Source organism: Strix uralensis, unplaced genomic scaffold (assembly GCF_047716275.1).
Source record: "Strix uralensis isolate ZFMK-TIS-50842 unplaced genomic scaffold, bStrUra1 scaffold_446, whole genome shotgun sequence".
Taxonomy (NCBI): domain Eukaryota; kingdom Metazoa; phylum Chordata; class Aves; order Strigiformes; family Strigidae; genus Strix; species Strix uralensis.
The window spans coordinates 14,264-39,361 of NW_027437040.1; the positions used below are offsets into that span (position 1 = coordinate 14,264).

Genomic DNA, 25,098 nt, shown 5'->3' on the forward strand with positions numbered 1-25,098 from the left:
AAATGGCCTCAACCGGGGCAAAAAAAAAAAAGGGCCGCGAGTGGCTTTTGGATGAACGGATGAGGATTCTCCAGTGGCTTCTAGGAGGGTTGTGTGTTGGGTTGGGGACATGGGGACAGCGGGGGAGGGGACACACGAGGAGTGTCCCCCCCACCACGGTGTCTCTGCGTGTCCCCGGGGCCTCGGAGTGGGGCTGGTTCTGGGGGTGCTCGGACCTCACCCCTCTGCCCCCCCAGGGTGACTGGGTCTGGCTGAAGAAGTTCCCCGGAGATGAGCACAGTGAGGTGAAACCGGCCACCAAGTTGGCCTTCTGCAAGGTGAGGGGGCCTTGGGGACACCAGCGGGTCAGGGGGGACACGGCTGGGTCAGGGGGACAACGTTGGGTCATGGGGGACATTGATGGGGCATGGAGACAATGTTGGGTCATGAGGACACCACTGGGTCATGGGGGACATTGATGGGTCATGGGGCAACGTTGGGTCATGAGGGACATTGATGGATCATGAGGACACCACTAGGTCATAGGGGACATTGATGGGCCATGGGGACAATGTTGGGTCATGAGGGACATTGATGGGTCATGGGGACAGTGTTGGGTCATGAGGGACATTGATGGGTCATGGGGACAATGTTGGGTCATGAGGGACATTGATGTGTCATGGGGCAATGTTGGGTCATGAGGACACCTCTGGGTCATGAGGGACATTGATGGGTCATGGCGCAACATTGGGTCATGGGGGACATTGACGGGTCATGGGGGACATTGATGGGTCATGGGGCAACGTTGGGTCATGAGGGACATTGATGGATCATGAGGACACCACTAGGTCATAGGGGACATTGATGGGCCATGGGGACAACGTTGGGTCATGGGGGACATTGATGGATCATGAGGACACCACTAGGTCATAGGGGACATTGATGGATGATGGGGACAATGTTGGGTCATGGGGGACATTGATGGGTCATGAGGACAGTGTTGGGTCATGAGGGACATTGATGGGTCATGGGGACGAGATTGAGCCATGGGGACACCACTGGGCCATGGGGGACATTGATGGGTCATGGGGACAATGTTGGGTCATGGGTGACATTGATGGGTCATGGGGCAACGTTGGGTCATGAGGACACCAGTGGGTCATGAGGGACATTGATGGGTCATGGGGACAATGTTGGGTCATGAGGGACATTGATGGGTCATGGGGACAAGATTGAGCCATGGGGACACCACTGGGTCATGGGGACAATGTTGGGTCATGAGGGACATTGATGGGTCATGGGGACAAGATTGAGCCATGGGGACACCACTGGGTCATGGGGACAATGTTGGGTCATGAGGGACATTGATGGGTCATGGGGCAACGTTGGGTCATGAGGACACCACTGGGTCATGGGGGACATTGATGGGTCATGGGGACAACGTTGAGCCATGGGGACACCACTGGGTCATGGGGGACATTGATGGGTCATGGGGACACCACTAGGTCATAGGGGACATTGATGGACCATGAGGACAACGTTGGGTCAGGGGGGGAAATGTTAGGTCATGGGGACACCACTGGGCCTTGGGGACAATGCTGGGTCATGAGGGTCAACACCAGGCCATGGTAGGACAACACTAGGCCATGGGGGCCACCACCAGTCTATGAGGGGGCCACCAGACTGTGGGGAGACCACCACCAAGCCGTGGGGGGGCCACCACCAGGCCATGGGGGGCCACCACCAGGCCATTGGAGGCCACCACCAAGCCATGGGGGGAACCACCACCAGGTCATGGGGGAGCCACCACCAGGCCATGGGGGGGCTACCAGACCATGGGGAGACCACCACCAAGCCATGGGGGGGGTCACCACCAGTCCATGTGGGGCCACCACCAAGCCATGGGAGGCCACCAAGCCATGGGGGCAACCACCACTAGGTCATGGGGGGGCCACCACCAGGCTATGGGAGTGGTCACCAGGTCCTGGGGGGGCCACCAGACCATGGGGAGACCACCACCAAGCCATGGGGGGCCACCATCAAGCCATGAGGGTGGTCACCAGCTCATGGGGTGGCCACCAGACCATGGGGGGCCACCAAGCCATGGGAGGGACAACCACCAGGTCATGGGGGGGCCACCAGACCGTGGGGTGGGACCACCACCAAGCCATGGGGGGCCACCAAGCTATGGGGGACAACCACCAAGCCATGAGGGTGGTCACCAGGGCATAAGGGGGCTACCACCAGTCCAGGGCAGGGAGAGGTGGGGGGGGCACCATCACCAATCCATGGTGGGGAGTCAGGGCTGGTGGTGGCCACCAGTGGTCCCTGTCTCACGTGTCTCCTGGGCGGGGCCAGCTGCGGGACCTGCGGCACGAGAACGTCAACCTCTTCCTGGGCTTCTTCCACGACTGCGGGATCTTCGCCATCGTGGCCGAGCACTGCTCCCGCGGCAGCCTGGAGGATCTGCTGCGCAACGAGGACATGAAGCTCGACTGGATGTTCAAGTCCTCCCTCCTCATCGACCTCATCAAGGTGGGGGGAGGGGGGGCGGGGGAGGGGCAGCAAGTGGGGGGGGGTGGGAGAGGAGGCGGGGGGGTGGCCTTAGGGATGGGTTGGGGGTGATGGTGGTAGCTGTGGTGGTGGCCATGGTGGTGACCTTGGTGGTGGCCATGGGAGTGCTGGTGGCTGTGGGGGTGCTGGGTGGCCATGGGGATGATGGTGGTGGTGGCCATGGCAGTGGTGGCCATGGGGATGGGCTTGGTGTGGCCATGGTGGTGGTGGCCATGGGGATGGGCTTGGTGGTGGCCATGGTGGTGGTGGCGGCCATCATGATGACCTTGGTGGTGGCTATGGTGGTGGTGGCCATGGGGATGGGCTTGGGGTGGCCATGGTGGTGGTAGTGGCTGTGGGGGTGGCCATGGTGGTGACCTTGGTGGTGGCCATGGGAGTGCTGGTGGCTGTGAGGGTGCTGGTGGCCATGGGGATGACCATGGTAGTGGCCATGGTGGTGGTGGTGGCCATGGGGATGGGCTTGGGGTGGCCATGGTGGTGGTGGTGGTGGCTGTGGGGTTGCTGGTGGCCATGGGGATGATGTTGGTGGTGGCCATGGTGGTTCTAGTGACTGTGGGGGTGCTGGTGGCCATGGGGATGACCATGGTAGTGGCCATGGTGGTGGTGGTGGCCATGAGGATGGGCTTGGGGTGGCCATGGTGGTGGTGGTGGATGTGGGGATGCTGGTGGCCATGGGGATGGCCTTGGTGGTGGCCATGGTGGTGGTGGCGGCCATCATGATGACCTTGGTGGTGGCTATGGTGGTGGTGGCCATGGGGATGGGCTTGGGGTGGCCATGGTGGTGGTAGTGGCTGTGGTGGTGGCCATGGTGGTGACCTTGGTGGTGGCCATGGTGGTGGTGGTGGATGTGGGGGTGCTGGTGGCCATGGGGATGATATTGGTGGTGGCCATAGTGGTGCTAGTGGCCATGGTGGTGGTTGCCACGGGGATGACCTTGGTGGTGGCCATGGTGGTCTGGTGGCTGTGGGGGTGCTGGTGGCCATAGGGATGACCTTGGCGGTGGCCATGATGGTGCTGGTGGTCATCATGATGATCTTGGTGGTGGCCATGATGGTAGTGATGGCCATGGCAGTAGCCATGGTGGTGGCCATGCTGGTGGTTGCCTTGGCAGTAGACATGCTGTTGGCCACGGTGGTGGCCATGACAGTACTGATGGTCACAGCAGTAGCCACAGTGGCAGCCATGATGTTGGCCATGATGGCCACAGCAGTAGCCACAGTGGCAGCCATGATGTTGGCCATGGTGGTGGCCATGATGGTGGTGGCCATGGAGGTGGCCATGACATTGGCCATGGAGGTGGCCATGATGGTAGTGATGGCCACAGCAGTAGCCATGAAGTTGGCCATGATGGTTGTGACTGGAGGTGGCCATGATGGTAGTGATGGCCACAGCAGTAGCCATGGTAGCAGCCATGATGTTGGCCATGGAGTGGCCATGGTGGTGGCCATGGTGGTATCCATGATGGTGGTGGCCATGGTGGTGGCCATGGTGGTGGTCATGACGGTAGCAATGGCCACAGCAGCAGCCATGGCAGCAGCCATGATGTTGGCCATGGTAGTGGTGGCCGTGGAGGTGGCCATGATGGTAGTGATTGCCATGGCAGTAGCCATGATGGTGGCCATGGAGGTGGTAGCCATTGTGGTGGCCATGATGGTAGGGATGTCCAGGGCAGTAGCCATGATGTTGACCATGGTGATGTTGGCCATGAAGGTGGTGGCCATGGAGGTGGCCACGATGGTAGTGATGGCCACGGCAGTAGCCATGATGGTGGTGGCCATTGTAGTAGCCATGATGGTGGCATCCATTGTGGTGACCATGATGTTGGCCATGGTGGCGTTGACCATGGTGGTGGCCATGACAGTAGCGACAACCGCAGCAGTAGCCACAGTGGCGGCCATGACATTTCCCACGGCGGTCTCGGTGGCCGCCTCCCGCCCCGGCGGTGGCCACGGGCCAGTGACGCGGCGTTGCCCCGCGGTGGCTGTGTCCCCCCCCAGGGCATGAGGTACCTGCACCACCGCGACGTCGTCCACGGGCGCCTCAAGTCCCGCAATTGCGTCGTGGACGGGCGCTTCGTCCTCAAGGTCACGGACCACGGCTACAACGAGCTGCTGGAGACCCAGCGGGTGACGCCCTCCACGCCCCGGGCACAGGGTGAGGGCGGGGCTTGGGGGCGGGGCCTACGGATGGGGGCGTGGTCTCCTGGGTGTGGGCGTGGCCAGTGATCAGGGGCAGGGCTTGCCGTGGGGTGGGAGGTGGGGGCTATTGGCTGAGGGTGGAGCTTCGGTGCCTGGGGGTGGGGCCTTCCCTGTGGTGGGTGTGGCTTAGCACCTGGGGGCGTGGCCTGGACGCGCTGGGGGCGTGGCCACACCGTCGCCTGGGTGTCACCAGCCAGGGGGTGGGGTGGGGGACACGGCGGAGGGGCGTGGCCTGGGGTGAGGGGGCGTGGTCTGGGGGATGAGGGGGCGTGGATTGGATGAGGGGCGTGGCCTGGGGTGGGGGCGTGGCCTGGGGCGAGGGGGCGTGGCCTGGGATGATGCGTGTGGCCTGGGAAGGTGAGGAGGTGTGGCCTGGGGGTGAGGGGGTGTGGTCTGGGGATGAGGAGGCGTGGCCTGGGAGTGAGGGGGCGTGGCCTGAGGATTAGTGAGCGTGGGTTAGATAAGGGGGCGTGGCCTGGGGTGAGGGGGCGTGGCCTGAGGATGTTGGACGTGGCCTGGGGATGGGGGTGTGTGGCCTGTGGGTGAGGGGACGTGGCCTGGTGAGGCGAGGAGGCGTGGCCTGGGCTGAGGGGGCGTGGCCTGTGGCGGGGAGGGGGCGTGTCCGAGCGTGGCCCCGCCCCGCAGAGCGGCTGTGGACGGCGCCGGAGCTGCTGCGGGACGCGGTGCTGGAACGTCGCGGCTCCTTCCGAGGGGACATTTACAGCATCGGCATCATCATGCAGGAGGTGATCTGCCGCGGCGGCCCCTACTGCATGCTGGGATTGGCCCCCGAAGGTACCGCCCCCCCCCAGTGCCACCAGTAACCCCTCCCAGTGCCACCAGTAACCAACGCCAGCAGTCCTCTGCCCCCCTGTAGCCCATTTAGGGCTCCCCAAGCCCCTCCCAGGCCCCCCGAAAATACCCCCTGGCCCCCCAACTGACCCCCTGACATCCCTGGGATCCCCTAGGACCCCCCCAAACATCTCCAGGACCCCCCCAAGTATCTCCAGGACCCCCAAGCACCTCTAGGACCCCCCAAATATCTCCAGGGTCCCCCCAAGATCTCCAGGACCCCCCCAAACATCTCCAGGACCCCCCAAGCACCTCTAGGACCCCCCAAACATCTCCAGGGTGCCCCCAAGATCTCCAGGACCCCCAAATATCTCCAGGACCCCCCCAAACACCTCTAGGACCCCCTAAACATCTCCAGGACCCCCCAAACATCTGCAGGACCCCCCCAAACATCTCCAGGACCTCCCAAACATCTCCAGGACCCCCCAAGCACCTCTAGGACCCCCCAAACATCTCCAGGACCCCCGAAACATCCCCAGGACACCCCCAACGTCTCCAGGACCCCCCAAACATCTCCAGGACCCCCGAAACATCCCCAGGACACCCCCAACATCTCCAGGACCCCCCAAACATCTCCAGGACCCCCCAAACATCCCCAGGACACCCCCAAATACCTCCAGGGTGCCCCAAACATCTCCAGGACCCCCCAAACATCTCCAGGACCCCCCAAACACCTCCAGGACTCCCCAAACATCTCCAGGACCTCCCAAACATCTCCAGGACCCCCCCAAACACCTCCAGGGTCCCCCCCCCAACATCTCCAGGACCCCTGAATATCTCCAGGACCCCCCAAACATCCCCAAGACCCCCCCAAACACCTCCAGGACCCCCCAAACATCTCCAGGACCTCCCAAACATCTCCAGGACCCCATCAAACATCTCCAGGGTCCCTCAAACACCTCCAGGACCCCAAACGTCTCCAGGACCCCAAACGTCTCCAGGACCCCCCAAACATCTCCAGGACCTCCCAAACGTCTCCAGGACCCCCCAAACATCTCCAGGACCTCCCAAACGTCTCCAGGACCCCAAACACCTCCAGGACCTCCCAAACATCTCCAGGACCCCCCAAACATCCCCAGGACCCCCCAAACATCTCCAGGACACCCCCCCGCAGCATCTCTATGACCTCCCAGATACCCCTTGGCCCCCCAACTGATCCCCTCCAGCACCTCCAGCACCACCCCAGCACCACCCCAGTTGACCCTCCCAACACCTCCAGCCCCGGATCCCGCCCCCCCACCCCCACCCCGACCCCCCAGAGACCACCCCCCCACCCCCACCTCTGACGCGGGGGTCCCCAGAGATCATCGAGAAGGTGAAGCGGCCGCCCCCCCTGTGCCGCCCCGCGGTCTCGGCCGACCAGGCGCCGCTGGAGTGCATCCACCTGATGAAGCAGTGCTGGAGCGAGCAGCCCGAGAGGAGGCCCACCATCGACGAGATCTTCGACCAGGTCTGCTCCGGGGGGGGACCAGTATGGGCTGGGGGGACCAGTATGGGGTGGAGGGAACCAGTATGGGGTGGGGGGACCAGTATGGGCTGGGGTGGGAGCTGGGGGCTGAAGAGGGAGCTGGGGCATGAGGGGGGACATGATTTGGGGTATGGAGTGGGGTGGGACCAGTATGGGCTGGGGGGACCAGTATGGGCTGGGGAGGGACCAGTATGGAACAATGTGTGACCTGGGGTGTGAGATGGGACCAGTATGGGCTGGGGGGGACCAGTATGGGCTGGGGTGGGAGCTGGGGGCTGAAGAGGGAGCTGGGGGGTGAGGGGGGACATGATTTGGGGTACGGAGTGGGGTGGGACCAGTATGAGGTGGGGGGACCAGTATGGGCTGGGGAGGGACCAGTATGGGGTGGGGGACCAGTATGGGCTGGGGAGGGACCAGTATGGGGTGGAGGGAACCAGTATGGGGTGGAGGGACCAGTATGGGGTGGGGGGGACCAGTATGGGGTGGGGGGGACCAGTATGGGGTGGAGGGAACCAGTATGGGGTGGGGGGGACCGGTATGGGGTGGGGAGGGACCAGTATGGGGTGGAGGGAACCAGTATGGGGTGGGGGGACCAGTATGGGGTGGAGGGACCAGTATGGGGTGGGGGGGACCAGTATGGGGTGGAGGGAACCAGTATGGGGTGGAGGGAACCAGTATGGGGTGGGGGGACCAGTATGGGCTGGGGGGGACCGGTATGGGGTGGGGAGGGACCAGTATGGGGTGGGGGGACCAGTATGGGGTGGGGGGACCAGTATGGGGTGGGGGGAACCAGTATGGGGTGGGGGGACCAGTATGGGGTGGGGGGGACCAGTATGGGCTGGGGAGGGACCAGTATGGGCTGGGGGGACCAGTATGGGGTGGAGGGAACCAGTATGGGGTGGAGGGAACCAGTATGGGGTGGGGGGACCAGTATGGAACAATGTGGGACCTGGAGTGTGAGGTGGGACCAGTATGGGCTGGGGGGGACTGGGGGGGATCTGTGGGTCTGGGCGGTGCCATGGGCTGACCAGGGGGGTTGTGGGCCAGTGGCCAACCCCGGGGTGGAGCCACGGGGAGGGGGGGCAAGTGGGGCTGGGGCCTCCCTATGGGGCTGAGCCCTCGCTATAGGGCTGAGCCCTTCCTATGGGGCTGACCCCTCGCTATAGGGCTGACCCCTCACTATGGGGCTGACCCCTCGCTATAGGGCTGACCCCTCGCTATAGGTCTGACCCCTCACTATGGGGCTGACCTCCTCGCTATAGGGCTGACCCCTCGCTATGGGGCTGAGCCCTTCCTATAGGGCTGAGCCCTTTCTATAGGGCTGACCCCTCACTATAGGCCTGACCCCTCGCTATAGGGCTGACCCCTCACTATAGGTCTGACCCCTCACTATGGGGCTGACCCCTCGCTATGGGGCTGACCCCTCGCTATAGGCCTGACCCCTCACTATGGGGCTGACCCCTCGCTATGGGGCTGACCCCTCACTATAGGCCTGACCCCTCACTATAGGGCTGACCCCTCACTATAGGTCTGACCCCTCACTATAGGCCTGACCCCTCACTATAGGGCTGACCCCTCGCTATAGGTCTGACCCCTCGCTATGGGGCTGACCCCTCACTATAGGGCTGACCCCTCACTATGGGGCTGACCCCTCGCTATAGGTCTGACCCCTCGCTATGGGGCTGACCCCTCACTATAGGGCTGACCCCTCACTATAGGTCTGACCCCTCGCTATAGGTCTGACCCCTCGCTATGGGGCTGACCCCCTCGCTATGGGGCGCTGTGACCCACACCCTCCCCCATCCCCCCCCCCTAGTTCAAAAGCATCAACAAGGGCCGGAAAACCAACATCATCGACTCGATGCTGCGGATGCTCGAGCAATATTCCAGCAACCTGGAGGATCTGATCCGCGAGCGCACGGAGGAGCTGGAGATCGAGAAGCAGAAAACGGACAAACTGCTCACCCAGATGCTGCCCCCGTGGGTGCCGGGGGTGGGGGAGGGGCGGGGGGGGGTGGGGGAGGGGCTGGGGGGTGGGGGAGGGGGTGTGGGGGGAGTTGGGAGGGGTGGGGGGGGGGGAGAAGGGGGGGGTGAGCAACGGCCCTGGTAGGTTTTAGGGAGGGGGGTGGGGGTGGGGGAGGGGGTGTGGGGGTGGGGGAGGGGTGGGTGGGGTGGGGGAGGGGCTGGGGGGTGGGGGAGGGGGTGGGGAGGGGGTGGGGAGGGGTGGGAGGGGGGAGAAGGGGGGGTGAGCAACGGCCCTGGTAGGTTTTAGGGAGGGGATGTGGGGGGTGGGGGAGGGGATGGGGGGTGGGGGAGGGGGTGTGGGGGGTGGGGGGGGGGGGAGAAGGGGGGGGTGAGCAACACCCCTGGTAGGTTCTAGGGAGGGAGGGAGGGAGGAGGGGGGGAGGGGTGGGTGGGAGAGGGGGTGGGGGAGAGGGGCTGGGGGTGGGGGAGGGGGTGTGGGGGGAGGGGGCAGAGGGGTTGGGCCACCAACACCCCCGGTAGGTCCCATGGGGGGAGGAGGGGAGCTGGGGGTGGGGGGTGGGGTGGTCGCAGAGATCTTGGGAGGGGGGGTCTGTGGAGGGGGTTGAGGTGGCCACCGGGGGCAAGTTGGGGTCCACCATGGCCCCATAGCACCCACCTAATTCTGTGGGGCTGGAGGGGGTTGAGCTGGCCATGGGGGGCAAGTTGGACATGGCTGTGGTGGCCACACGTGGGTCTGTGGCACTGGTGGGGGTTGAGGTGGCCACCGGGGGCAAGTTGGGGGTGGCCGTGGTGGCCACACATGGGTCTGTGGGGCTGGAGGGCATTGAGCTGGCCACCAGGGGCAAGTTGGACATGGCTGTGGTGGCCACACCTGGGTCTGTGGCGCTGGAGGGGGTTGAGGTGGCCACCGGGGGCAAGTTGGGGGTGGCCGTGGTGGCCACACGTGGGTCTGTGGCACTGGAGGGGGTTGAGGTGGCCACCGGGGGCAAGTTGGGGGTGGCCGTGGTGGCCACACCTGGGTCTGTGGCACTGGAGGGGGTTGAGGTGGTCCCTGGGGGCAAGTTGGGGGTGGCCGTGGTGGCCACACGTGGGTCTGTGGCGCTGGAGGGGGTTGAGGTGGCCACCGGGGGCAAGTTGGGGGTGGCCGTGGTGGCCACACCTGGGTCTGTGGCACTGGAGGGGGTTGAGGTGGCCCCTGGGGGCAAGTTGGGGGTGGCCGTGGTGGCCACATGTGGGTCTGTGGGGCTGGAGGGCGTTGAGCTGGCCACCAGGGGCAAGTTGGACATGGCTGTGGTGGCCACCCGTGGGTCTGTGGCACTGGTGGGGGTTGAGGTGGCCCCTGACCCTCAGGCCCACAAGAACCCGGTAGCTGAGGAGCCACCCAAGTGGCCACACACAAGATTTGGGGACCCTGTTGCCCCCCGCCCAAGGGAGGTGAGGCCACGGTGGTCCCCACTGAGTCCCGGTGGCCACCCCCCGTGGCAGGTCGGTAGCCGAGGCCCTGAAGATGGGGACCCCGGTGGAGCCCGAGTACTTCGAGGAGGTGACGCTCTACTTCAGCGACATCGTGGGCTTCACCACCATCTCGGCTATGAGCGAGCCCATCGAGGTGGTCGACCTCCTCAACGACCTCTACACCCTCTTCGACGCCATCATCGGCTCGCACGACGTCTACAAGGTGACGGGGGCCACCCCGCGGGGGGCGGGGGCTACTAGAGAGTGGCTGCGAACGTGGCCATGGGGCTGGTCAATGGAGGTGGGTGGAGGGTTTGGCCACCTCGGGGTGTAGGTTGGCCACCAAAGGAAGGTGGGGATGGGTCTGCGAGGCTCTGAGGGAGGTGGGTGAGGTGGCCGTGGCTTTGGTGGCCACCATGCCCCAGGACATGGCTGTGCTTGGGCCACCTCAAACTGCAGGTTGGCCACCAAGGGAAGGTGGGGATGAGTCCCCGAGGTCCTTGGGGACGTCTGTGAGGTGGCCGTGGCTTTGGTGGCCACTGTCTGGGACACACTGGTGCTTGGGCCACCTCAAACTGCAGGTTGGCCACCAAAGGAAGGTGGTGATGAGTCCCTGAGGTCCTTAACGACATCCATGAGGTGGCCGTAGCTTTAGTGGCCACATTCTGGGGCACAGCGGTGCTTGGGCCACCTCAAACTGCAGGTTGGCCACCAAGGGAAGGTGGTGATGAGTCCCTGAGGTCCTTAGCGACATCCATGAGGTGGCCGTGGCCTTGGTGGCCACAGTCTGGGGCAGAGCGGTGCTTGGGCCACCTCAAACTGCAGGTTGGCCACCAAAGGAAGGTGGTGATGGGTCTGCAAGGCTCTTAGGGAGGTGTGTGAGGTGGCCGTGGCTTTGGTGGCCACCATCCCCCAGGACATGCCTGTGCTTGGGCCACCTCAAACTGCAGGTTGGCCACCAAAGGAAGGTGGTGATGGGTCCCCGAGGTCCTTGGGGACGTCTGTGAGGTGGCCGTGGCTTTGGTGGCCACAGTCCGGGGCACAGCAGTGCTTGGGCCACCTCAAACTGCAGGTTGGCCACCAAATTAAGTTGGGGACGGGTCTCTGAGGTCTGTGAGGTGGCCGTGGCTCTGGTGGTCACCATCCCCCAGGACATGGCTGAGCTTGGGCCACCTCACCCTGCAGACACGGTGACGTGGCCACCTGGTGCCACTGGTGGCCACCTCCATCTCCTCTCCCACAAACTGGGGCTGCGGCCAGCTTCTTGGTGGCTGCGGCCACCTCCTCATGACACGCCCTGGGCCCCCCGTGGCCACCTCCCCCCCCTCCCCCCAGGTGGAGACCATCGGCGACGCCTACATGGTGGCCTCGGGGCTACCCAAGCGCAACGGCAACCGCCACGCCGGCGAGATTGCCAACATGTCACTGGACATCCTCAGCTCCGTCGGCACCTTCAGGATGCGCCACATGCCCGAGGTGCCCGTCCGCATCCGCATTGGCCTCCACTCGGGTAAGGCCACGCCCCCTGACCCGGGGAGGGGCCACTTGGCCACGCCCCTTCCTGGCCACACCCTGTCATGTTGTATTGGCCACCGTCAACGTGGCCATTGACCCATTGGCCGTGACTCGTTGGTCATTGACCCATTGGCCATTGACCCATTGGCCATAACCCTTGGGGTCCCCCCTGGCCACGCCCTTAAAGACCACGCCCAGCTTTGGCCACGCCCCTTCCTGGCCACGCCCTGTCACATTGTATTGGCCACCAACAACGTGGCCATTGACCCGTCGGCTGTGACTTGTTGGCCATTGACTCATTGGCCATGACCCGTTGGCCATGATCCTTGGGGGACCCTCTGGCCACGCCTCAGGCCACGCCCTTGAAGACCATGCCATATTTGGCCACACCCCTTCCTGGCCACGCCCTGTCCCATCGCATTGGCCACCATCAACATGACCATTGACCCATTGGCCATAACCCTTGGGGGCCCCCCTGGCCACACCCTTAAAGACCACGCCCACATTTGGCCACGCCCATTCCTGGCCACGCCCCATCACGTCATATTGGCCCCCATCAACGTGGCCATTGACCCGTTGGCCATTGACTCATTGGCCATTGACTCATTGGCCATGACCCATTGGCCATGACTCGTTGGTCATTGACTCATTGGCCATGACCCTTGGGGGGGCTGCCCCATGGCCACACCCAAGACCACACCCACCCCACAGTGGCCACGCCCCTTCTTGGCCATGCCCCAACTCCTTGGCCATAACCCTTGGCCACCCCTCCCCTCCCATCACCTCAACCCAAGACCCCGCCCCCCGGTGGCCACGCCCCATGTGACCCCACCCCACGGTGACCACGCCCCATGTGACCCCGCCCCCCTCGGTGGCCACGCCCCCTCCCCAGGGCCCTGCGTGGCTGGCGTCGTGGGGCTCACCATGCCGCGCTACTGCCTCTTCGGGGACACCGTCAACACGGCGTCACGCATGGAGTCCACCGGCCTGCGTGAGTGGCCCCGCCCCGCCCCCCGGTAGCCCCCGCGTGTCCCCCCACACGCGTGTCCCCAAAATGGCTCCCCCCCCCCACGTGTCCCCCCCACGTGTCCTCAACCTCTGTGTCCCCAACGTGGGTCTCAACGTCCCCCCACTTGTCCCTCCACACGCGTGTCCCCAACACGGGTCCCCCCACACGCGTGTCCCCACCATGTCCCCCACACGTGTGTCCCCAACATGGCTCCCCCCCACGTGTCCCCCCCCATGCGTGTCCCCAACACGGATCCCCACACACGTGTCCCCACCCTGTGTCCCCAACACGTGTGTCCCCAACGTGGGTCACACCACGTGTCCCCCCATGCGTGTCCCCAACACAGGTCTTACCACACACCCCAGCACGTGTCCCCTCACACGTGTGTCCCCAACACGGGTCCCCCCACGTGTCCCCCCACATGTGTCACCCCAAAATGGGTCCTCCAGTGTGTCCCCCCACGTGTCCTCAACCTGTGTGTCCCCAACGTTGGCCTCAATGTCCCCCCACACGCGTGTCCCCACCCTGTGTCCCCCACACGTGTGTCCCCAACGTGGGTCCCCCCACACGTGTCCCCCCACGTGTCCTCAACCTGTGTGTCCCCAACATGGGTCTCAACGTCCCCACAAATGTGTCCCCAACACGGGTCCCCCCATGTGTGTCCCCAAAATGGGGCCCCCCACACGTCCCTCACACGCGTGCCCCCAACACGGGTCCCCCCACACGCGTGTCCCCACCATGTCCCCCACACGTGTGTCCCCAACATGGCTCCCCCCCACGTGTCCCCCCCCCACGCGTGTCCCCAACACGGATCCCCACACACGTGTCCCCACCCTGTGTCCCCAACACGTGTGTCCCCAACGTGGGTCACACCACGTGTCCCCCCACACGCGTGTCCCCAACACGGTCTCACCACATGCCCCACCCTGTGTCCCCCAACACGCGTGTCCCTAAAATGGGTCCCCCCACGTGTCCCCCAACACGTGTGTCCCCAACGTGGGTCACACCACGTGTCCCCCCATGCGTGTCCCCAACACAGGTCTTACCACACACCCCAGCACGTGTCCCCTCACACGTGTGTCCCCAACACGGGTCCCCCCACATGCCCCCCCACATGTGTCACCCCAAAATGGGTCCCCCAGTGTGTCCCCCCACGTGTCCTCAACCTGTGTGTCCCCAACATGGGTCTCAACATCCCCCCACGTGTCCCCCCATGCGTGTCCCCAACACAGGTCTCACCACACGCCCCAGCATGTGTCCCCCAACACGTGTGTCCCCAACACGGGTCCCCCCACGTGTCCCCCCACACGTGTGTCCCCAACATGGGTCACACCATGTGTCCCCCCACGTGTCCTCAACCTGTGTGTCCCCAACGTCGGCCTCAATGTCCCCCCACACGCGTGTCCCCACCCTGTGTCCCCCACACATGTGTCCCCAACACGGGTCCCCCCACACGTGTCCCCCCACATGTCCTCAACCTGTGTGTCCCCAACATGGGTCTCAACGTCCCCACAAATGTGTCCCCAACACGGGTCCCCCCATGTGTGTCCCCAAAATGGGTCCCCCCACACGTCCCTCACACGTGTGTCCCCAACACGGGTCCCACCACACACCCCAGCACGTGTGTCCCCAACACGTGTGTCCCCAACACGGGTCTCAACGTCCCCCCACATGTCCCCCCCCCCCCCACATGTCCCCAACACAGCTCACGCCCCACCACGTGTCCCCCCAACATGGTTCCCACCCCCCGTCCCCCCCACACGTGTACCCAACGTGTGTCCCCCCACGTGTCCCCTCCCCAACGCGTGTCCCCATCACGTGTCCCACCACGCGTGTCCCCTTCCCCACACGGTGGCATGAGGGGGGGGAGTGAGGGGGGACCACCCCCACCCCCCCCAGGGGGTGACATGGGCGAGCGGGGGGGGCCGCGGGGGTTCCGCGGGGGGTCCCCGGTGACAGGCGTGTCCCCGCAGCGTACCGCATCCACGTCAACGCCCGCACGGTGGCCATCCTGCAGGCGCTGCAGGAGGGCTTCAAGCTGGACATCCGGGGCAAGACCGAGCTCAAGGTGCCCCCCCAGTGCCCCCCAGTATCCCCCCAGTGCCCCCCAGTGCCCCCATTGCTCCTTGATTGTCCCCAGTGCCCCCTAATTGTCCCTATTCCCCCTTATCGCCCCCTAATTGCCCCCATTGCCCCCTTATTGCCCCCCTTGTTCCCTTATTGCCCCCATTGCCCCCTTATTGCCCCCGTTGACTCCTTATTGCCCCCGTTGACTCCTGATTGCCCCCATTGCCCCTAATTGCAACCATCACCCCCATATTGCCGCCTTATTGCCCCCATTGACTCCTTAGTGCCCCCATTGACTCCTTATTGCCCCCATTGCCCCCTTATTGCCCCCATTGACTCCTTATTGCCCCCATTGAATCCTTAGTGCCCCTATTGCCCCCATCACCCCCTTATTGCCCCCATCTCTCCTATTGCCCCCATCACCCCCTTATTGCCCCCATCTCCCCCTTATTGCCCCCATTGACTCCTTATTGCCCCCTCATTGCCTCATCACCCCCTAACTGCCCCCATTGCCCCTGTATTGGCCACGTTGACTCCTTATTGCCCCCACTGCCCCCTTAGAGCCCTCTGATTGCCCCTTATTGCCCCCGTTGACTCCTTATTGCCCCCATATTGCCCCCTTCTTATCCCCATTGCCCCTTAACGCTCTTATTGCCCCCATCACCCCCTCATTGCCCCCATCACCCCCTCATTGCCCCCATTGACTCCTTATTGCCCCCTTAGTGTCCCCATTGCCCCTCCCCGCCCCTCAGTTGCCCCCCGCGTGGGGCTGACGGTGGCTCGGCCCCCCCCAGGGGAAGGGCGTGGAGGACACGTACTGGCTGGTGGGACGCGAGGGCTTCACCAAACCCATCCCCACCCCCCCCGACCTGCTGCCGGGGTGAGACGGATGTCTGGGACCCCTGGGGGGGGAGAGGGGGGGAGGCCTGGGGGGGTCCCTGGGTGCCTTGAGGGGGGTGTGGGGGTCCCTGGGGGGATCTCTGGGTCTCCTGAAGGGATGTGGGGGTCCCTGGGGGGGTCCCTGGGACCCTTGAGGGGGAGTGGGGGTCCCTGGGGGGGTCCCTGGGTCCCTTGAGGGGGTGTGGAGGTCCCTGGGGGGATCTCTGGGACCGTTGAGGGGGAGTGGGGGTCCCTGGGGGGGTCCCTGGGTCCTCTGAGGGGGTGTGGGGGTCCCTGGGGGGATCTCTGGGACCCTTGAGGGGGAGTGGGGGTCCCTGGGGGGGTCCCTGGGTCCCTTGAAGGGGTGTGGGGGTCCCTGGGGGGGTCCCTGGGACCCTTGAGGGGGTATGTGGGGGTCCCTGGGGGTGTCCCTGGGTCCCTTGAGGGGATGTCAGGGTCCCTGGGGGGTATGTGGGGGTCCCTGGAGGGTCCCTGGGGGTGTCCCTGGGGGCCTTGAGGGGGGTGTGGGGGTCCCTGGGGTCCCTTGAGGGGATGTGGGGGTCCCTGGGGGGATCTCTGGGTCTCCTGAAGGGATGTGGGGGTCCCTAGGGGGGTCCCTGGGACCCTTGAGGGGGAGTGGGGGTCCCTGGGGGGGTCCCTGGGTCCCTTGAGGGGGTGTGGGGGTCCCTGGGATTCATGGAGGGGATGTGGGGGTCCCTGGGGGGGTCTCTGGGTCTCCTGAAGGGATGTGGGGGTCCCTGGGGGGGTCCCTGGGACCCTTGAGGGGGAGTGGGGGTCCCTTGGGGGGTCCCTGGGTCCCTTGAGGGGGTGTGGGGGTCCCTGGGGGGGTATGTGGGGGTCCCTGGGGGGGTCCCTGTGTCCCTTGAGGGGGTGTGGGTGTCCCTGGAGGGTCCCTGGGGGTGTCCCTGGGTGCCTTGAGGGGGTGTGGGGGTACCTGGGGGGTATGTGGGGGTCCCTGGGGGGGTCCCTGGGTCCCTTGAGGAAGTGTGGGGGTTCCTGGGGGGGATGTGGGGGTCCCTGGGGGGTCCCTGAGGGGCTGTGGGGGGTCCCCTGGGTGTCACCCAGACCCCTGGGTCCTCTGGGGGAGGACGGGGGGGTCCCTGGGGGGGGGCATTCAGACACCTGGGCCCCCTGGGGGGAAGGGGGGGGGGTCTGGGGGGGATATTGGGGGTCCCTTAGGGCAGCACCCAGATGTCTGGGTCCTCTGGGTGGGGGGTCCCTGGATCCCCGGGGGGGGGGGGGGGGGGGGGATGTCGCTGGACTTCTGGGAGCCACCTTGGGGACCGGGGGGGGTGGGTGGGGGCAGTCAGGGCCCCTCCCTGCACTTCTGGGGCCCCCCCCAAGTGCTTGGGGGCCCCCCCTGGACTCTCGGGGTCCCCCCCAGGGCCAGTAACCACGGGATCAGCCTGGACGAGATCCCGGCCGAGCGCAGGAAGAAGCTGGAGAGGGCGCGGCCGGGGCAGCTGCTGAAGTAGCCCCGCCCCCCCCCCCGGTGAGCCCCGCGCCCCCCGCCACGCCCTCATATTTGCATCTCATTAATATTCACAGCCACAGACTCCGCCTCCCCATCGGGAGGTTGGTCCTCCTGGCCTGGAGATGGGGGGGATGGGGGGTGGTGCCTCTCTAGGTGCCCTGTTTGGCGCTCTGTGGTGTGCCTGCTGCTCGCTGGAGGACTTCTGGAGTCCTCCAGACCATAGAGAGGGGGCTAGTTTGCCCTGCAGAGCCCTTCTGTACCTTCACGGTGCTGTAGTCGGGGGTCAACTCTATGGCTGCCAGGGTTTGGAGTCCTCCAAACCATAGAGAGGAGGCCAGTCTGCCCCACAGAGCCCCTCTGTACCTCCAGCTTGTCTCTATGGCTGCCAGGATTTGAAGTCCTCCAGACCATAGAGAGGGCACCACAGAGCTCCTCTGTACCTCCATAGTCCTTTGCTGGCAGTCAACTCTATGGTTGCCAGAATTTAGAGTCCTCCAGACCATAGAGAGGGCGCCAGTCTGCCCCACAGAGCCCCTCTGTACCTCCAGCTTATCTCCATGGCTGCCAGGATTTGAAGTCCTCCAGACCATAGAGAGGAGGCCAGTCTGCCCCGCAGAGCCGCTCTGTATCTCCATAGTCTTTTGCTGGTGGTCAGCTCTATGGTTGCCAGAATTTAGAGTCCTCCAGACCATAGAGAGGGGCCTAGTCTGCCCCACAGAACCCCTCTGTACCTCCAGCTTATCTCTATGGCTGCCAGGATTTGAAGTCCTCCAGACCATAGAGAGGGGGCTAGTTTGCCCCATAGAGCCACTCTGTACCTCCATAGTCTTTTGCTGGTGCTCAACTCTATGGTTGCCAGGGTTTGGAGTCCTCCAAACCATAGAGAGGGTGCCAGTCTGCCCCGCAGAGCCCCTCTGTACCTCCACCTCATCTCTATGGTTGCCAGGCTTCAGGGTCCTCCAGACCATAGAGCCCTGTCCCAAGCCAGCCCCTCTGCCCCACCACAGCGCCCTTCTCTATGGTCCCAGCTCCTCCAGACCATAGAGGCAGGGCTAGAGCGGCACCTCCCCCCACCTCCCAGAGCCCCTCTGTACCTCCACAGAACCACTCTATGACCCCGCGGAGCCCGACGACACCATAGAGACGCAGCTAGAGCGCCCCCCCCCCCCCCCCCCTCTTCCACCAGGCCCCGCTCTATGGTCACGCCCCTTCCGGCGGCCATAGAGTGCTGGTGCCTAGAGCGGCGCCCCCCGCCCCCGCCCCCCCGCGGCATCATGGGACGGAGGAGTCTACACGCTGATTGGCTGCTTCAAGACCCGCCCCCGCGGCTGGTGATGTCACAGGAAGTGGCTTCGGGGGGGGGGGGGGGGGGCATGACCACGCCCCCCCGACTCTTAAAGGGGCGGGCGGGGGGTTTCTGTCTGGGGATAGAAAAAGCCCTTAAAGGGGCGGGGCCTGGCGGAAGGGGCGGGGCCACACCCACCACCCAATAGCGGCGCACGGAGGGAGGAGGCTCTTAAAGGGGCGGGGCCCTCGGGGGATATTTGTCGGCAGACAAAAAAAAAAAAAATAAAAGGGCCCTAAGGGGGGTGGGCGGCCATTTTGGGCAGCCATATTGGAGACCCGGCAGCCAACCAATGGGGTTGGCCGCTTGTTCTTAAAGGGACATTCAGCTTTTTTTTATTTTTAGGCTCGTTCCCCACCCCCCCCCTTTCTTTATTTAAAGGGCCCCCGCCCCACCCATCCCTCCCAGCCCCTTCTTAAAGGGGCGGCCACTGTCAGCCATCTTGTGCTCAATCTCAGGAATATTTGTCCGTAGACAAAAAAACCACCACCCCACACGTTATCTTAAAGAGGCGGCGCAGGCTCGGCGCCCGCCCGCGGGCAGGATTTTCTGTAGAAAAACAAGATTTTTGCTCTAAAAGAGGCTCTCGGAGTCGGCCATCTTGTCGCCAAACCTGGGGCGTGGCTCTTAAAGGGGCGGGGGTGTGGGCAGCCATTTTGTTGCCACACCAGGGGCGTGTCTCTTAAAAGGGCAGTGCATGGGCAGCCATCTTGTCGCCACACCACGGGCGTGTCTCTTAAAGGCGTGGTGTGTGGGCAGCCATCTTGTCACCACACCAGGGGCGTGTCTCTTAAGGGGGCAGTGCATGGGCAGCCATCTTGTCACCACACCACGGGTCTGTCTCTTAAAGGGGCGGTGCGTGGGCAGCCATTTTGTTGCCACACCAGGGGCGTGTCTCTTAAAGGGGCAGTGCGTGGGCAGCCATCTTGTCGCCACACCCACAACGCATCTCTTAAAGGGGCCGCACACGCGCAGCCATGTTGTTCCCCACCCCCAGGAGCGGGGCACAGACCAGGCCCTGCCCCTCCCAGCACAAACAAGCACCGCGGCTCCGGTGGGTGACACCCAGGTCCCTTTATTGTCCCCAAAGGTGGCAACACCCTCCTCGTCACACCGTCCACTTCAAGCACCTATGGAAAGGGAAGGAAACGGGTCACTGGGGGGGCCCCTGTGTGCGTCCCCCACCCCATACTGGGTGTCCCGTGGGGTTTGTCCCCCCCAGCACTGGGTGTCTGTCCCCGTCCCCGTACCGGGTGTCCTGGTGGGTGCCCAGGCAGCGGCTGGAGCAGTAGCGGGCGCCGCAGGTGACGCAGGTGTAGGCCGAGGGGAAGCCACAAACGGCACAAAAATGGCGCTGGGGGAGGCGGGAGGGGCCGGCGCACGCCGAGACGTAGTTGGGGCCCTCGGCCGCGCTCAGGTTCTGGGGGGGGGGGGGGGGGGACACGGAGGGGAAGGGGTCGGTGTGGGGAGCTGGTGGCACCCCAAGGTCCCCACAATCGTGGTGGGGATCAGCTGGGAGCACCGAGGCACCCGGGAGTACAGAAACAACCTGAAACTGCCCCCCCAAAAAAATCACAGAGCGCCCCAAAACTGCGCAAACAACCTAAAGACCCCCCCCAAAAATTATCCCACAGCTCTAAACCCCCCCTGTGTTGCCCCACAACCCCCCCACATTCAGACTGTACCCCAAAACTGCACTTGAGACCCCCCCAAAATTCTCTAACAGCCCCAAATTTCTCTCGGGGGGCCCCAAATATCCCCAGAACCCCCCAAAAAAAACCCCACAGAAATCACGCAGCACCCCAAAATCGTGCTCAAGACCCCCCAAAACAACCCAAAAACCTCCCAAAAATTCTCTAAATTGCTCTGGGGCGCCCCAAATATCCTCAGAATGTACCAAAAACCTCCCGAAATCCTGCTCAAGACCCCCCTAAACAACCCAAAGACCCCCCCAAAAATTCTCTAACAGCCCATAATTCCTCCTGGGGGGCCCCAAATATCCCCAGAACCCCCCAAAAAAACCCCACAGAAATCATGCAGCACCCCAAAATCGTGCTCGAGAGCCCCCCAAGCAACTCAAGGACCCCCCCAAAAATTCTCTAACAGCTCATAATTCCTCCTGGGGGCCCCAAATATCCCCAGGACCCCCCAAAAAATCACAGAACACCCCAAAACTGCACTCAAGACCCCCCTAAACAACCCAAAAACCTCCCAAAAATTCTCTAAATTGCTCTGGGGGGCCCCAAATATCCTCAGAATGTACCAAAAAAACCCCAAAATCATGCTCAAGACCCCCCTAAACACCCCAAGGCCCCCCCCCAAAATTCTCTAACAGCCCATAATTTCTCCTGGGGGGCCCCAAATATCCCCAGGACCCCCCCAAAAAAATCACAGAACACCCCAAAACCGCACTCAAGACCCCCCAAAACAACCCAAAGACCCCCCCCAAAATTATCTACCAGCCCTAAACCGCTCCTGGGGTGCCCCAAACATCCCCAAAACCCCCCCAAAACCCCCCGACACCCCAAAACTGACCCTGAGACCCCCCCCCCAAATCCCTCCAGGGACCCGCCAGCAGGGCTGAACCACCCTGAGGGCCCCCCCCAGCTACCCCTGGGCTCCCCTAAACCCCCCCTGAGGAATCTTCTGACCCCCCTAAACTACCCCAGGACCCCCCAGAACAGACACGAGGATCCTCAGGCACCCCCCAACCCCCCCAAAGTACCCCCAGAACTGCTCTGGGGTTGGGGGGGGGGGGGTCACTCAGCACCCCCAAAACCACCCCCAGGACCTCCCCCCCCCCCGCCGTACCCTACCCCAAAACTCCACCAAATCCCAAGAATTTCCCTACATGGGGGACCCTGAGACCCCCCTAAATATCCCCTAATCGCCCCCCCCAAGCCCTGCCCCTCCTAGAGCCCCCCCAAAACCCCTGGGCCCCACCCCCTCAAGCCCTGGCCCCTCCTCCCCCCCCCCCCCCCCCCCCCCAGGGTCCCTTCCAGAGCCCCCCCCAAGCCCTTGCACCTCCCCTAGAGCCCCCCAACCCCCTGGGCCTCCCCCAGGGCCCCCCCCCAGCCCCAGAACCCCCCCAAATCTTGCTCATGGCCCCCCCCCCCCCAGCCCCCCCACCTGCTCCTCCAGCAGCGCCTGGAAATTTTTGCGGAATCGCAGCTTGAAATGGTCCCCCCGAGTTTTTTTTTTCTTCTTTCCTGGGGTGGCACCAACCCCCCCCCCCAAACCCCCCAACACTGTAACCAGGGAGCTGGGGGGGGCCCCAACAACCCCACACAGACACCCCCAAACACCCCCCAATCACCCAGAGCCCCCCCCGAGCTCCCCATCTCTCTCCTCACCCCCCACAGAGCCCCCCAATCCCCCCCCCCAGCTCCCCAGGCCCCCCCATTTCTGCCCTCACCCCCATTTCCTCTGGACCCCCCCAGCTCCTCCGAGCCCACCCCCCATCCCCTGGACCCCCCCAATCCCCCAATATCCCCCCAGAGCCCCCCAATCCCCCTCTGCCCCCCCCCCAGCTCCCCAGAGCCCCCCAGTTCTCCCCTCACCCCCATTTCCCCTGGACCCCCCCAGCTTCCCCGAGCCCCCCCATCCCCTGGATCCCCTCAAATCCCCCCCAATTCCCCCCACATGCCCCCCCCAGATCCCCCCCAATCCTTCTCTCACCCCCCCAGCCCCCCCTCGCAGTTCCCCAGAGCCCCCCAATCCCCCTCTAACCCCCCCAGCTCCCCCGAGCCCCCCCCATCCCCTGGACCCCCCCAATCCCCCCAACTCCCCCCATTTCTCCCCTCACCCCCATTTCCCCTGGACCCCCCCAGCTCCTCTGAGCCCCCCCCATCCCCTGGACCCCCCTAATTCTCCCCACATACCCCCCATATCCCCCCAATCCCTCTCTCACCCCCCCCCAGCCCCCCCTCCCCAGTTCCCCAGAGCCCCCCAATCCCCCTCTGCCCCCCCCCAGCTCCCCAGAGCCCCCCAGTTCTTCCCTCACCCCCATTTCCCCTGGACCCCCCCCCGGCTCCCCCGAGCTCCCCCCCATCCCCTGAACCCCCCCAATTTCTCCCACATCCCCCCAGAGCCCCCCAATCCCTCTCTCACCCCCCCAGCCCCCCCTTCCAGTTCCCCAGAGCCCCCCAATCCCCCTCTGCCCCCCAACTCCCCCCACTTCTCCCCTCACCCCCATTTCCCCTGGACCCCCCCGGCTCCCCCGAGCCCCCCCCATCCCCTGGACCCCCCCAATTCCCCAATATCCCCCCAGATCCCCCCAATCCCTCTCTCACCCCCCCAGCCCCCCTCCCAGTTCCCCAGAGCCCCCCAATCCCCCTCCGCCCCCCCCCAGCCCCCCCAACTCCCCCCACTTCTCCCCTCACCCCCATTTCCCCTGGACCCCCCCCGGCTCCCCCGAGCCCCCCCCCATCCCCAGTCCCCCCGCACCGGTCTCGGCGGTATCGGCGAAGTGCGGCAGCCGCTTCCCGGGCCGGGGCAGCCCCGCCTGGGGATCGTCCCCGAAATTATCGTTCTCCAGCGCCTCCAGCTGCCGGTTCAACCGCCTCTGCCGGGTCGCCCGGTCCAGGACCCGCCGCTGCGCCGCCTCCGGGACCCGCCCTGCGCCCGGGGGCCGTTACCGGGGCTCGGGGATCCCCCCCCCCGGCCCCCACCGAGCCCCGGCCCGCCGGTACCTGACACTTTCTTCTCCCCCATCTTGAGCCGCGGGGCCACTTCCGCCCTCAGGGGACGCCACTTCCGCCCTCAACGGACGCTACTTCCGCTCTGGAGGGAACCCACTTCCGCCCTCACATGGCCGCCGCCATCTTGAGCGTGGCGCCGCCGCCGTCTATGAGCGTGGCGGCCGCCATCTTGAGCGCGGCACCGCCCTCCCTCCCGCCGCCATTTTGGTGGTGGCGCGCTTAAGCCCCGCCCTCTTTTTTCCCGCCCCCCTTGGCAACGTGGCAGCGGCCGCCTTGGCCCCGCCTCCCCGCGCGCGGATTGGCTGGGCACGGCGGAGCGGCGGGCGCTGATTGGCCCTCGCTAAGCCCCGCCCATCCCGGTGGTCCCGCTCGCCGCCATGGCCCCGCTGCTCGCCCCGCGGCTCCTGCCCGTCCTGCTGCTGGTCCCGGGGCTGCTGCTGCCGCCCGGCGCCCCCCGGAGCCCCCCCGCGCCCGGTGAGAACGGGGGGGGGGCGGGAGGGGGGGGTCAGGGGTCAGGGGGAGGGGTCGGGGGTCACAAAGGGGGGTTCAGGCATCGTGGGGGGGTCAAGGGTCATGGGGAGAGGTCAGGGGTCATGAAGGGGGTTCAGGCATTGGGGGTCAGGGGTCATCTGGGGTCAGGGTCAGTGGGGGGTCAGGGGTCATCTGGGGCATTATGGGGGATGGAGGAGGGTCAGGGGTCACGAAGGGGGGTTCAGACACCATGGGGGGGTCAGAGGTCAGGGGGAGAGGTCAGGGGTCATGAAGGGGGTTCAGGCATTGGGGGGGTCAGGGGTTGGGGGTCACAGAGCGGAGTCAGAGGTCAGGGGTCACAAAGGGGGTTCAGGCATTGTGGGGGGTCAGGGGTCACAGGCATCGTGGGGGGTCAGGGGTCATGAAGGGGGTTCAGGCATTGGGGGTCAGAGGTCAGGGTCAGTGGGGGGTCAGGGGTCATTTGGGGCATTATGGGGGATGGAGGAAGGTCAGGGTCAGGGGTCACAAAGGGGGTTCAGGCATTGGGGGGGTCATGGGGAGAGGTCAGGGGTCACGAAGGGGGGTTCAGACACCATGGGGGGGTCAGAGGTCAGGGGGAGGGGTCAGGGGTCATGAAGAGGATTCAGGCATTGGGGGGGTCAGGGGTTGGGGGTCACAAAGGGGGGTCAGAGGTCAGGGGTCACAAAGGGGGTTCAGGCATTGGGGGGCTCATGGGGAGAGGTCAGGGGTCATGAAGGGGGGTTCAGGCATTGTGGGGGGTCAGGGGTCAGAAGGTCACAAAGGGGGTTCAGGTGTTGGGGGGTCAGGGGTCAGGGTCAGTGGGGGGTCAGGGGTCACTTGGGGCATTATGGGGGATGGAGAAGGGTCAGGGGTCACGGGGAGAAGGGGAGGGGTCAGAGGTCCTCTGGGGGTCACTGGAGGGGTCAGTGGGCAGAGGTCAGGGGTCACAGGGTGGGGTCAGAGGTCACGGGGGGCCCCCGCAGTCTGACCCCCCCCCCCCCAGAGCAGCTGCTGGTGCTGACGGTGGCCACGGAGGCGACCGAGGGCTACGAGAGGTTCCTGCGCTCGGCCCAGCGCTTCAACT

General features: G+C 64.9%; 3 protein-coding genes across 3 annotated transcripts in view; 2 read left to right on the top strand and 1 right to left on the bottom strand.

Annotated features, from left to right (window-relative positions):
* Positions 1-19,403, top strand: part of LOC141938939 (retinal guanylyl cyclase 1-like) — a 28,336-nt gene extending 8,933 nt beyond the window's left edge. The window contains exons 8-20 of the mRNA XM_074857968.1: positions 237-317; positions 2,338-2,514; positions 4,551-4,707; positions 5,397-5,546; positions 6,905-7,053; positions 8,888-9,051; positions 10,543-10,735; positions 11,848-12,022; positions 12,920-13,018; positions 15,010-15,104; positions 15,898-15,983; positions 17,388-17,490; positions 18,577-19,403. Of these exons, the coding sequence (XP_074714069.1) occupies positions 237-317; positions 2,338-2,514; positions 4,551-4,707; positions 5,397-5,546; positions 6,905-7,053; positions 8,888-9,051; positions 10,543-10,735; positions 11,848-12,022; positions 12,920-13,018; positions 15,010-15,104; positions 15,898-15,983; positions 17,388-17,478 (1,617 nt within the window). The 3' untranslated portion in view covers positions 17,479-17,490; positions 18,577-19,403. The remainder of the gene's footprint in view (positions 1-236; positions 318-2,337; positions 2,515-4,550; positions 4,708-5,396; positions 5,547-6,904; positions 7,054-8,887; positions 9,052-10,542; positions 10,736-11,847; positions 12,023-12,919; positions 13,019-15,009; positions 15,105-15,897; positions 15,984-17,387; positions 17,491-18,576) is intronic.
* Positions 19,404-19,881: 478 nt separating this feature from the next.
* On the bottom strand, positions 19,882-23,579 carry ZNHIT1 (zinc finger HIT-type containing 1). Its single transcript, XM_074857970.1, has 5 exons — positions 23,514-23,579; positions 23,269-23,439; positions 21,952-22,031; positions 20,073-20,242; positions 19,882-19,952 (listed from the first exon to the last, which is right to left on the bottom strand). The coding sequence occupies exons 1-5, from the start codon at positions 23,533-23,535 to the stop codon at positions 19,931-19,933; spliced, it is 465 nt and encodes a 154-aa protein (XP_074714071.1). The 5' UTR covers positions 23,536-23,579; the 3' UTR covers positions 19,882-19,930.
* A 312-nt stretch (positions 23,580-23,891) lies between these two features.
* LOC141938938 (multifunctional procollagen lysine hydroxylase and glycosyltransferase LH3-like) lies at positions 23,892-25,098 on the top strand (the record flags this gene model as incomplete). Its single annotated transcript, XM_074857967.1, is given in 2 exon segments — positions 23,892-23,996; positions 25,018-25,098. Coding segments are annotated over 2 exon segments (178 nt in total), but the record flags the coding sequence as incomplete, so codon positions are not given.